The sequence below is a fragment of the Corvus brachyrhynchos genome, unplaced genomic scaffold, assembly GCF_000691975.1.
Source record: "Corvus brachyrhynchos isolate BGI_N302 unplaced genomic scaffold, ASM69197v1 scaffold544, whole genome shotgun sequence".
NCBI lineage: Eukaryota > Metazoa > Chordata > Aves > Passeriformes > Corvidae > Corvus > Corvus brachyrhynchos.
The window spans coordinates 2,791,420-2,803,333 of NW_008238325.1; the positions used below are offsets into that span (position 1 = coordinate 2,791,420).

At 41.2% G+C, this 11,914-nt stretch overlaps 1 protein-coding gene across 1 annotated transcript in view; it reads right to left on the reverse strand.

The window, feature by feature from the left end:
* MME (membrane metallo-endopeptidase) overlaps positions 1-11,914 on the reverse strand; it is a 28,258-nt gene that overhangs the window by 9,006 nt on the left and 7,338 nt on the right. Inside the window, exons 4-16 of the mRNA XM_008633746.2 lie at positions 11,833-11,914; positions 11,065-11,160; positions 10,845-10,963; positions 10,070-10,135; positions 7,307-7,441; positions 5,838-5,939; positions 4,144-4,280; positions 3,951-4,044; positions 3,172-3,300; positions 2,419-2,517; positions 1,837-1,917; positions 1,037-1,140; positions 804-862 (exon numbers count right to left, since the gene is read on the reverse strand). Coding sequence (XP_008631968.1) covers positions 804-862; positions 1,037-1,140; positions 1,837-1,917; positions 2,419-2,517; positions 3,172-3,300; positions 3,951-4,044; positions 4,144-4,280; positions 5,838-5,939; positions 7,307-7,441; positions 10,070-10,135; positions 10,845-10,963; positions 11,065-11,160; positions 11,833-11,914 — 1,303 coding nt within the window. The remainder of the gene's footprint in view (positions 1-803; positions 863-1,036; positions 1,141-1,836; positions 1,918-2,418; positions 2,518-3,171; positions 3,301-3,950; positions 4,045-4,143; positions 4,281-5,837; positions 5,940-7,306; positions 7,442-10,069; positions 10,136-10,844; positions 10,964-11,064; positions 11,161-11,832) is intronic.

Below are 11,914 nucleotides of genomic sequence, written 5' to 3' on the forward strand. Positions count from 1 at the left end.
CCCTACACATCATGCACAGAACTGCTCTTTAGAGGGTTTTTTTTTAAAGTCTAGTTCTAAGCTAATTCAGACATCACTCTAAAGATCAGACTGCTTTAATTATCCTGTGCATGCCATAGTTAAAGGATGAGGTAAGAATTTATGACTCACATTAACTGCCAGTCACCAGTTTCAGTCTTCCACATCATGATTCCTTTCCTACAAATTACTGAACAAAGCTATTTTAAACAAAGCTTTCTGAAAGTTTTTGTGTTAACTGTTCCGTAAAGAGCTAAATGCTCACATCAAGAAATAATGTTTCATTTCTGTGCAGAGCCCTGCAGGACAAGGTTTTTCCATTTTTTTAGATTTGTTTTCAGGAGTTACAGGTGGATCACAATACCTCACTGATGGCCTAGAAAGGACACTGCAGTCTGTGACATTTGGATAACTAAAATTTAAATGCTATTTGCAGAATGGATGTGACAGAAATATCGAGAAGCATAATTAATGTTGTGAAATGTTTCGTGACACTTGTGAGCCTTGAAGCACTGTGAAGGGAGCTGGGATGGTTCACAATGTGAGAAACCTTGGGGCCTCCATTTGGTTCTAATCTTTAGCCAGAACGGATGGGGTTTTTTATTTCCATGGATGGTTTTGGGTAGGCTGACATTAGGAATCTTTATACTCAGATTTGTAATATCAAGATCGCTCACTTCCTGGTTTTAAAAGTACATACATACATACATACATACATACATATATATAAACAGGGTAATTTGGACATTAAATCTGAACCACATCAGTAAATTGGTAAACCTTACCTATCTGATTCCTACTTGCTGAGTAAAAAGCATTGACAACTGCAGCTCCACTTATCCACCTGGTAACAGCAGAAGAATAAACATTAGAATTTCAGTTGTTAATGGCAAAGTTAATGATTGCAAGAATAAGCCTAGAAACTGTATAAGAGAATCACAGAATATTTGAAATTGGAAGGTACCTTCTCCTGTGCAAACTGGATGAAAGACTAGACAAAATATTAATAAATACTTACTCCTCTTTGTCCACCTTTTCTCTAAGCTTTTTCAACCTTTTCTTCTGGGTAAATACTAAATTTTGAATAATGTTTTCAAAGTATTCTTCTTCTTTATAGTTCAACTAAAAAGAAAGGGGGAAAAGGAGTTAGTGGTGGTGTTACTGATTTGGGATAAAAGACACATGGATCAGGAAAATCTAGTCTTAAGCATGATGAGCTAAGCAACACATTTCTAAGAGTATTTTTTGATCTACAATTAGACCTTGGTTTGCAGAGCTCTGCTACATCACAGAGTTGGTATTGTAGCTGGATCTATGTTAGCAGCTGGGTATTTTTTCCAGAGCTCTTCCTTCTCTCTTTCTATACGTATTTTGAGTGGAGTTCAGCAATTTTTGGTGTTGACCTTAACCTCTGGAGCTTCCTGTTGCAAACCAGTAGCTGCCAGTTTGGTAAGGAGCAGTTCCACCTCTGACGAAACACACAAGTCAGCTCCGTGCCTGGGCATCCACTGCACCCAGTGTTGGGTCAGTCTGTGCCACATGCAGTGCTGCACGGAACACCACTGGCTCCGTGCTTATCCTCACATAATCCCTCTAGAATGTATACGTGGCCTTGGAATGCCATCAGATCCTGGCACATCGGTGCTGGCTCAGCTCTACCAGGCTGGCTGGTCACACCTCCTCCCTTCCCCCTGCAGCGGGGCACACACGGGGCTGTTCTGTGCAGGTACACAATGTTTGGTGTGGTAAGGAAGGCAAATGCACATTTTTTTCTCTGAAGACCGTTTTCTAATTCTCCTGCCTATTGTGCAAACTTACCTCCTGGTACTCACTGTTGAGCTTGTTGTCATCTGTCACAATCTCATCGGGATAACCAATCCTCTCTCTAATTGCTGTTGCCTAGGGACAAGGGAATTTGATATCCAAAGCAAATCCAGCCATGTTTTTAAATCATAAATTATATAAGAAAGGCAATATGGAAGCTACTGCAGAAACCACAGGATGTTAATTATATATAGGTTTTGTTTACATTTTTTATTCATTGAAAGCACTAATTTATGGTTTTTATCCTGTTGCTTCTAATAGCTGGTCAAATCACCAGAAATCACTCTTTCTCATTTTCAGTACTATTTTCCTGTAGATATTAATTATCTAGCTCCTTAATCACCGATTTGCCTGAAAGGTCTTAATCTTTATACAAGTTCCTCCTATTTTGGGTGCCTATCTCCAGAGGCCCCTTCCCATGGAATCCTAAGCTGCTGTGCCTTATAAACACAACTATAACTGTGTTTGTATTATAATATAGTGATAGAAGTTACTGCTTAATTTTTGTTGGGACAAACAATTGAAATACTGATTTTTATAGAACTACACATTACCAATATTTAAGACAGAACTTACTTTTTGTTCTGCTCTCTTTTTGGTCTCTGCATCCATCCAGGGAAGTTCATCTAAGGTTTTTATAAAAACATCACGTATATCTGCAATCATTTCTTCAACCTGGAAAAGACATCAGAATGTTACAAACCCAGAGAGTAAGATGGCAGGCAATGCTGTTCTGTCATTCAGGTTACCAAAACCTGACAGACATCGCCCTACTGGACGCTGTGCATCTGATGGAATCACTGTGTTTATGCCAACCCCAAAAATGGGTTGTTTCACACCAGGATTCCAGTGGTGATCGCAGTCAACTAAGGCTTCACTTCAGGTCCATTTTCAGGAATTTTCTGTGTGGCTGAAGGCAAACAGAAATAACCAATTGCCCCTGCCCAGTGGCAGCAGGATGTGAATTAGTATCAGTCCCAAAGAACAGCAGTGACTGCTGGTGCCAGCGAGTGCTGCTCCTGGGATGTGAGGATTAGCTCATGCACAGCCCACCCATGGACCTGGCTCAGAGAGCCGCGGGAGCAGGCAGGTGCCTCTCTCCCTCCAGCTGTGCACGTGCAAGCCTCACATTTCACACTGTACTGTAATAAAAACTTGAATTTTTAAACCTTTGTAATAACCGTTATTAACACTTCAATAAAACTTACAAATCAAACCCACTTTGATTACACTGTAATAAAAAGTGCAATCAAAGCTGTGTCAAGAAGTGCATGGTGATGATAAAGGGCCACTTTGGTGGCACTCAGGCTGAGTGGCTGAAGGCTTTACCACGTGTTTGCTGTCTCCAGCAAAGGCCTCCTCCACGTAGAGCCGGCCCACGGCATTCTCCATATTCCCGTTGACGTAGTTGGCACAGCGGCGCCACACAGCAGTCTCGGAGGTGGTGCCATAAAGGGCCTGTGGGACACAGACATCAGGGCAAGTGGGCACAGCGACTGAGTGGCAGCTGTATGATTCAGAGGAGCCTCCTCGACCTTCAATACACCTAGGTCATTCATACTCCTGGTTAGGGCACTTAGGTGGACTCACTCTGTAATGGGAGGAGCATTAGCAAAATTCTTACAGAGGAAAAAGCTCTGCTGTGGAAATACAAAGAACTTCCATGTCCAATTGCTGAAATTGCTCAGCATTTCCGTAAAAGCATTAAGCTATCAGCAGGATCGAATGACTGAAAACCAAGACTGGGGCCATAAAGTTTGCCTTGGAATAAATTCCTTTGGATGATGAAGAGTTTGTAACAAGTCAGTCAGAACTGTAATCCCTTGCAAATAAATGGGACTGTTCTGATACCAAAATGGGGATTCACTTAGATTCAGAAAAAACAAGAGACCAAGTACCAGAGCAGTGCTTTCAAATCCACTCAGTATCAGGCATAAATCCCATAAATTATAGATACACTCCAGCAGAGGCTCAGCAAACACATCTGGCTTTTGTGTGCAAAATCCAAAATACATTAAATATTTATATACTACACCTACATAAAAAAACTATCTTTTGTGGCTCACAAAAGCCATCATTAGAACTTATGGAGAGATGAATTTCTGCACCTTACGGAAAGCATTCCTTGTGTCCTTGTAGTCCCGGCTGAGGCTGTTGACAAGATCCATCACAAATCGCCAGGTCATGTAATTTTGAAGGTCTCTATTTAACAAAACAACAATAATAAGCTGGTAATGTTTTGAGGCTTATTAAGTTTTCCGGAAAGAAAATGCAAATACCAGGAATACTTAACACACCTACCTGGAAGAGTATTTTACAAGAATAGACTTGAGCTTGATAAGGTAGTCAGGGTCGTAAACAATGACATGTTCCGTGTTGTCAACATTTATTTGGACAGTTGACATGATAGCATTTATGAATTCTGACCAATTGAACACCTGGAAAATCAATATGCATTATTATAATGGTTCAATCATAAACAATTTAAATATGTTTGCATGACACAAATGCCCTGCCTGTAGTTTCCCTAATATTTGCACTACTTATAGATGGGGCCATTGTAATAATAACTGGTCTGAGATCATTTACAGCTCTAAAAATGTTGTTAACAGAGGGGATATTTGGCAGTAAGGGTAGAGAAATTGCTTTAATTTCAAACTAACACAATTTTTTGTTGATTTTTAAAGTTTTGTTCTGCCTATTACTTTGAAAAGTGTTGGTGATTTTTCCCAGCCTGTATCTTTGGAAAGGTTTGTTGGAAGAGGTAATGTCTTCCATCAGACAAATGGATGTAGCTGAGGAGAGCAGATAAGCTTTCAGGAACAGTCACTGCAGGTCTGAGAGAGAAGCAGCAAACTTCAGGCTAATCTTGGGAATAATTGCTGTTCTATCCTTAGACATTACAATGCTATCAACTCCCATCAAGTGTCTTTTGAGCATTTTGGAATAAATTTAAATTAGTGCTGATCTGCAGCACCCCCCCAGGAACTAATAATAACCAGGGCAATGCCATTCTATGACAGGAGTTGTTGTTTTCTGACAGGATGACTGTAGTGGTAACCAACTACACCTGTGGGAGATGATGAATTATGAAACCAATTAAACCAGGCAGGAGGGAACTGTCAGAGAATTACAGTCAATAAAATTGCAGTGATTATGAAAAAGTGCCAAGAATAACAGTGTTTCATTGCACCTCACTGGCCTCAGAAACCTCAATAAAAGTCATGAGAATAAAAACTACCCATGTCTAGTATGACATAATGCTCCTGAGGAGACAGAGCTGTGTTAGCAAAGCTTGGGCTGGTTTTCAGCTGGACTCTGGTGCCATGAATTAAAGGCTGCCCTGCACAAACAGCACATGGCTCGGGGTGAGAGCAGATCTGACACATCCCAGGGGAGCTGCAGTGGGAGGGATGTGGAGAATTGTCCTGTTCCATGGGCCTGACAGCCTGGGCTCCTGTCTGCTTGCACTGGGAGCAATATTTACAGAAGGAATGTTGAACAAACAGGACTTTTGTTCTGAATCTGCAGCTCTGGATAAACAGTGGGGCTGAGTAGTCCACTACAACATCCCTGAACCAGTTGGTGGCTACAGGATGGACTTTTGTCCTGGGCCCTGAATCCATGAGGATAAGTAATAGGATCACAGAATCACAGTATGGTTTGGTTTGGAAGGGACCTTAAAGATCATCTAGTTCCAGCCCCCTACCATCAGCAGAGTCACCTTCCACTGGATATTTTTTTTTTCTTTGTGCTTTCCTATGTCTTTATGTTGAGGCAGATGGGAAGATGGGCCTTCAGGTTAGGAGAAGCAGTGGGTACAGAATGTGCTTACAGTCCAGTGTCATCGGAATAGTAGGTAAGACTGTGCACATCAGGGATCCTGTTCAATTGCAAATATGTCATGTCTTTAACAGAAAAAAATTTCAGGCTTCATTGTTTAATCCCATCAATGATAAATTAGAGGTTAAAATACCAGGTTATTGATCACTCACCTTATGATTGATTTCCAGTGAGAAGTTGTTTTGGAGTTGTGCCAAGGTCATTTTATTGTACAGCAGGAGTGGATCATTTCTGTCTTCAGATTTTGTTGTTGCCTGTCAGAGTTAATGAGGAGAAAATTACTAAGTACATTGAGGCAGTTCCCAGGAGTTTTGGTTCTGATCGGGATGCACTGCTGCCCTATCTGTTCTTTGTGACCTGCTGTACTGCTGGGGAGGCACAACCCACAGCTCACACAGCTCTGTGCTGCTCTGGGCACTGGGAGTTTGCACTGCTGAGTTAAACATCTGCATCCACAATAGCAGATTTTACCCTTTTAAAGTGCTTTGAAAAATCAGTTATGCCAAGCCTCCTTTTATCTCTATCCTTCTCTTCCGCTTCCTCTTTCCTATTCTATTGTGCATTCAGTGGTTTTTTTCTTTGTTTTTTTTTAACAAATTCCAAAGAGCACAATGCCAGCTCTCTTCAGTCACATTCAAGCTGATGCTGAGTTTTGGATGAAAGGTTAAAATCCCAGGCAGTGGCAGCTTCCCCAGCACCAGCTGGACTCCACCAGCAGCAACTGCTGCAAGGACATTGCAGGTGGGGGTTCCTTTCATACTCCTCTTTAAAACCTTTCTTCAGTGAATTCCTTTTTTGATAGTAATTGCCCATCTCTGATCCAAGCCCAGAGGTGTGTTTCTCAGGAAAATGAAGAAAATCAAAATCAGATAGTTTAAGTTTATACAAATGGTTTTCCCAAGTATGTGACCTTACTATGAGCATAACTTCAAAAATAGCTGAAGCTATAAAGTGTGTATTCAGCCTGTTTCATGGTCATCCTCACCTTCAGGTCCTGCTGCAATGGTTAATAATAATAAGCCATGGTTTGCTCATGAATGCCTTTGGTTTTCTCCATGCATGTTAAAACTCCCACTATTTCTCCAAAGTCAAACTCATTATATTATTTTTCCTTTGTCCTTTTCTTTTAAGGGAGAACAGTGTTTGGTTAAAAATGCCCTTGGAACAATCAGCATTGTGGAGCAGCTTGTGCAGCACAAACATGACTTTGTGTTCACAGCAGGCCAAGGGCTGGGAATCTGCTGCTCTGGGATCCAAACAGCCCACGGGGAAACAGGACAAAGGGAGGAGAGGCCCCAAAGCATCTCCCAAAACTCACACTCTAAACCACATTAAACAAAATCCAAGTCTGTCTCTCTCTGCTCTTGCAGGGCTTCTGTGAACAGATCAGGACAAAACATTTTGTTGCTTGGAAAACAGCTGGCTCAAATACTTTCCCTTGCTCCTCCCAGGACAGAGCTGTATTACTGTCTGTTCCTTCAGGTGTAGCAGGCTCCATACATTTCTGGTCCCACAAAATAGCATCAGCAAGGAAGTTAACAACTCAGTTTACAGTCAGCTCTCTTAGGTATTAAGAAAAAAGTCAGTTATTTAAAGGACAGTTTAAAGATGTTTTTCTTACATTGGCAATCTCTTTCTCCAGGTCCATAACTCTTCCCATTTGTTCAGAAATCTCACTCTCACTGACAGAAATGTTTCTTTCTTGTAGGATTAGTTTAGCTACAGAAATCATGAAATCAACGTAGGCAGAACATGCCTGCAGGAAAAAATAGGAACAGTTTAAAGACAAAACTCTCCAAAGTAGAGCATACCTTGATTATCTTCAAGATTTCATCTTCATTTTTATGAACTACAGTTCTTCATTCCTTATTGAAACAGTTCGATTTTATCGGAAATACTGTTAGATCACAACTAGAAATTAACTTTGAACATTCCCTCGCGGAGCACTACTGAGTGATTGGAGCACTGTTCAAAGCTAAACACTCCCAATGACTGCACTGTTTTCATTATTTAGAATGAGACATTTGTATGTCCATATTTAAACCATCACCCATGTTTTTTCTAGCTCACTTTAATTACAGCTTCCAAAAATACCGCTTCCAAAGAGCCGTGTTCCCAGGAACATAACATGAGGGAATTGGTTTTGTGGGAAAAGCACTCTTAGAAGCTGTGAACCTCCTCCAGTGCTTCTTGGAACAGTTAGAACTCACGTTGCTGTATGCAAAGTTAGGTATACTATAGACAATATATATGAATTTAACATTAAAGAGTTCACTAATGGCAAGAATGTAAATACAGCAGCAAATTCTCTGAAATGTCACACTGTCAAATATCTTAAGGTGTCATTATATTTTATGGAACCTCAGTATTTTTCTAATTCCATTATTATTTGTAGTTCTAATTCCTCATTCGTAAGTCACACTCATTTTTCTATCAACAGCAATGCTCTTTTCAATATTCCCTTTCAATGCAAATAAAAAATATACATAGTGCTGGATCAGCTATCAAGTAACAAATCTGGTTTATGCAATGTAATCTACCAAAGCAGTGATTAAATCTAGGATTAATAAGGTGTGCATGTCATCATCTTTATTAATAGAAGGATTTTGGTACGTTCAGCTCCTAAGGCAGGGAGTGCACCTCTTTAATGAATGCTCCATGTGTGCAGCCATTCCCTATCCTGGGCATCCCTCCCTGCCAGCAGGGCCAGGCTGTGCCCAGCTGGGGCTGTGGCACCGTGGGACCGGGCAGCTTGCACAGAGCTGCCAGAAGGGACAGGGACAGGCCTCAGCAGTGACAGGGACAGGGCTCACAGCAGCCCAAAGGGCTGAACTCCCAGTGCCAGTTGCAAGCAAGAGAGATCATTTCAGAAAGAGAAAAGCCCATGAAGCCACTGACAGCTACAAGTCACAAAAGACAGTGCATACCAACCCTGTAAAAACCATCATAAAATTCAATATAGCTATTACCTCAAACCAGTAAGTTAACAGAGATTTTTAGGTACCAATCAGTGACTTTATTTTTGCCCTAAGTGCAGCTCTTAAGTCAGGTAGCAAAGAAATAAGTCAGCTAATTTCAACTGGACTGTATAAATTATCTCAGCAATTTCAGTGGAAACTTAAGACATCGGAATTACTCCTGTCTGAGCAGAGCCATCCTGTATCTTACAAGAGAAAAAGATTTTAAATTATCTTATTGGCAGATTCCACTTGTAGCTTTGGGGTGGGAAGTCTTGATGGAGGCAGAGGCCTGGAACAAGCAGGAGGCAGAGATGGTGTTCGCTGTGCACAGCTCCTGGAGTGGAATAAAAAAGCAGGAACCAGAGCCAAGAGCAGGCTCTGCCGGAGAGCGAGGATGGAAGGGGAACAGCTCTCGCTTGGAGCAGTCATGCTTGGAAGGACACTGGGAACCTGCCTGCCAGGGATAGAGCTGTTTTTCAAGAATACTTCCTCCTCTACTTTTCAGCAGTGCACAGCTGATACCCAGGTAGGTCAGAGGACAAGAACTGTCTCAGTGCTGCAGTCAACACAACACATGGAAGGAGCAGATTGTGCTGTGTGAGTCAGCTCCTAAAGGCCATCTCACATGGAACTGAGTAGTTCAGATGGCAATGATTGTCTTAATGAGCATGTGATCTGTAATTAAGTGTAATCACTATTAGCTGTTGGCTCATCAGCAAAATACCTACAAACCCCAAATGGTCTGTACACTTTCTCATTGCTTCTGCATTTAATTACACAGAAGGAATGTGGTTAATTAAAGGTCACTGTAGTAGCAGTTTCAGCTCCATGACTTCAGCACAGACACTTCATCTCTCAAGGACTTAAAGCACATCCAAGATTAGCAACAGGGATACAGTGTCAGTGCTAACAGGTTAAGGAGACCCATAGAAGTAATGAGTAAACAAGAATTAAAAGAGACCATATGAGGTTTCAGGTATCTGAGCCATTTCTATGGCATCACATCCTTTTGCTGCTGTGTTTGTGCTCAGCAGTTGATGTAGGAGAGGGTGATCTTTTCAGATCTTTCATGCAGCAAAGTGTCTCTTTGGTTCTGAATGGTTCTGGTTTTCTTTCCAAGCCTATTACTGGTAGAAGTAGTTCATCTGCAACATTTCCCAGTCCATCACAGTTCAGAAGTGGCCTCCTTTTTGCAGTGACAGAACAGGGCTGATCATGACCTCTTATATTCTGTCTTAATACAGCTCTGACAGTCAGGGAATAGCTCTTGATCCAGCTGTGAAGCCTGGCAGAGGCTGTATAACAAAGCTAAATTGTTTCATGTTTATCTCCCTCCAAAAGGTCTTAAGAAGTCAAGTAGCTGCATTGGAAATACAGGCTAAAACACGAGAACTGTCATCAGTGGTGTGTCAGCTCCCCCTCACCTCTTTGTATGCGCCAGTGCACTCATAGTAGTCCCGAGAAGGCAGGCCCAGCCCAGGCTGATCAATCTGTAAATACAAATAAAAACTGCGAAGTGCTTAAGGGGAAATGGCAGAGCATTGTACTGTTCTTTCAGTAACTACAGGTGTTGATGCTTCACTAGCCAAATTATCTGCTGGCTACAGGGGTGTTCCTCTTTCATCCTGTTGCCCACCTTTAATTATTTTCATTCTCTTTAGACTTTTTGTTTTTCTTTTCAGTCTTTTTTTTCCCTGTTGCTGAACACTGCAAGCCACTGGTAGCCAGTGTGAAAACGGGTGAAGTACAGATGACAAAACAGCTCAGAGACAAGCCAGGCAGCTCCTGCATCTCTGAAATTCCTACATGTGAAGTGCTCATGGATCTGTCTACCCACTGACAGGAGAGATTGGCCCTTTGCTCCTCTAACTGCTGCATCTCAGCAGTCACCAGACATTCTCCTGCCTTGTCTGGATGTTCAAGTTTCAGAGATGACCTTTCTGTCTCTGTCATTCCCATCTCACTGACGGTAACAGTGTATGAGTGCACAGAACAAAGATGCCAGCTTGGAGAACAGACAGGGCGCTGTGAAACCCAGAATTTCAATTGAAAATTATATTAATTCACAAATTCATCTACAAAGTACTGGGGTCAAATTCAGATCACTGATGTTTCTCCTTGTTAACATTTATGTCTGTGCTTCCAGTTATTTGCTGCACTTTTATGATCAACAAGGCCATGGCACCCAGGCAGACTTACGTGAATGATATGTGCTGTGGAATTTTTATCATCTGTGCCAACAAAAAAATTAATAAGGACCTTTTTTCCATATCTGGAGTTGAGCTGTGCAATAGCTGTCTCAGCTGTCCAAGCAGTACCTAAGCAAATGAAAGGTATAGTCAGTCTCTATCTTTGGTAAGCAATAAATTAAATAATTTAGATATTTTAACTAAAAGGAAATAAGCACAGGTTATCTTACCATAGGAAGCATCCCAGTTAGTTGTTGCTACAGGCCACTCAGACACACTTGGCAATAAACTAATTAAAGGCCTTCCACCTCTGCTATCAATGGCAGCTTTTGGAAAAAATAAAATGAGTTACCATGACATTTTAAACCGCACAAATGTTATATATTATAATGAGTTCAGAACAATGAAGCTGAGAACTGTTTCCCCCATCACCACAGCAGCAGTTTGCTCTGATGTATGACTGTGCTTTAACATTTAATGTAAAAATGTTCCAGTCACAAACAGCATATGCAGATCCTTGAGAGCATGACACAGAAGTATTATGGGGTTTTTTGTCTCTCTGCAGATAGCTTAAAATAATAGTTTTGAAAAGTATTCATAGTATTACAGAAATTATAAAAATACTACTTAGGAAGCACTGCAAACAGTTTTACTGCTCTTTGTTCTAGTGGCAGAGCCTGATGTGCCAGGTAGCTTTCACCTCATTCCTGGTAATTTCTACAAAAAGAAGTTAACTCCCATTTAACTGAAAGGATTTGAGTTTATGTATCTGCAGCAAATTAGTAACTGAAGAGTTACCTAAAATACCCGAGGTAGTAAAGCAGGAGGTACAATACCAATTTTACTGATTACATTCTTATTGGACTCTATGAAATAGATACATTTTAGTTTTCACAAAGGATATCTGAAAAATTATGCACAGAATAGGATCCAAGTGTAGCTGACTGAGGTGGTTGCTATTAGATATCCTGCATGCAATGGGCTCAGGGGACACTTACTTTCATTTAGGCAGGACCTGTACAGAGTTTTTGCCTTCTGCACTGCTGGGATGTCATTAGTGCTGGGGGTGTCGAGGACATC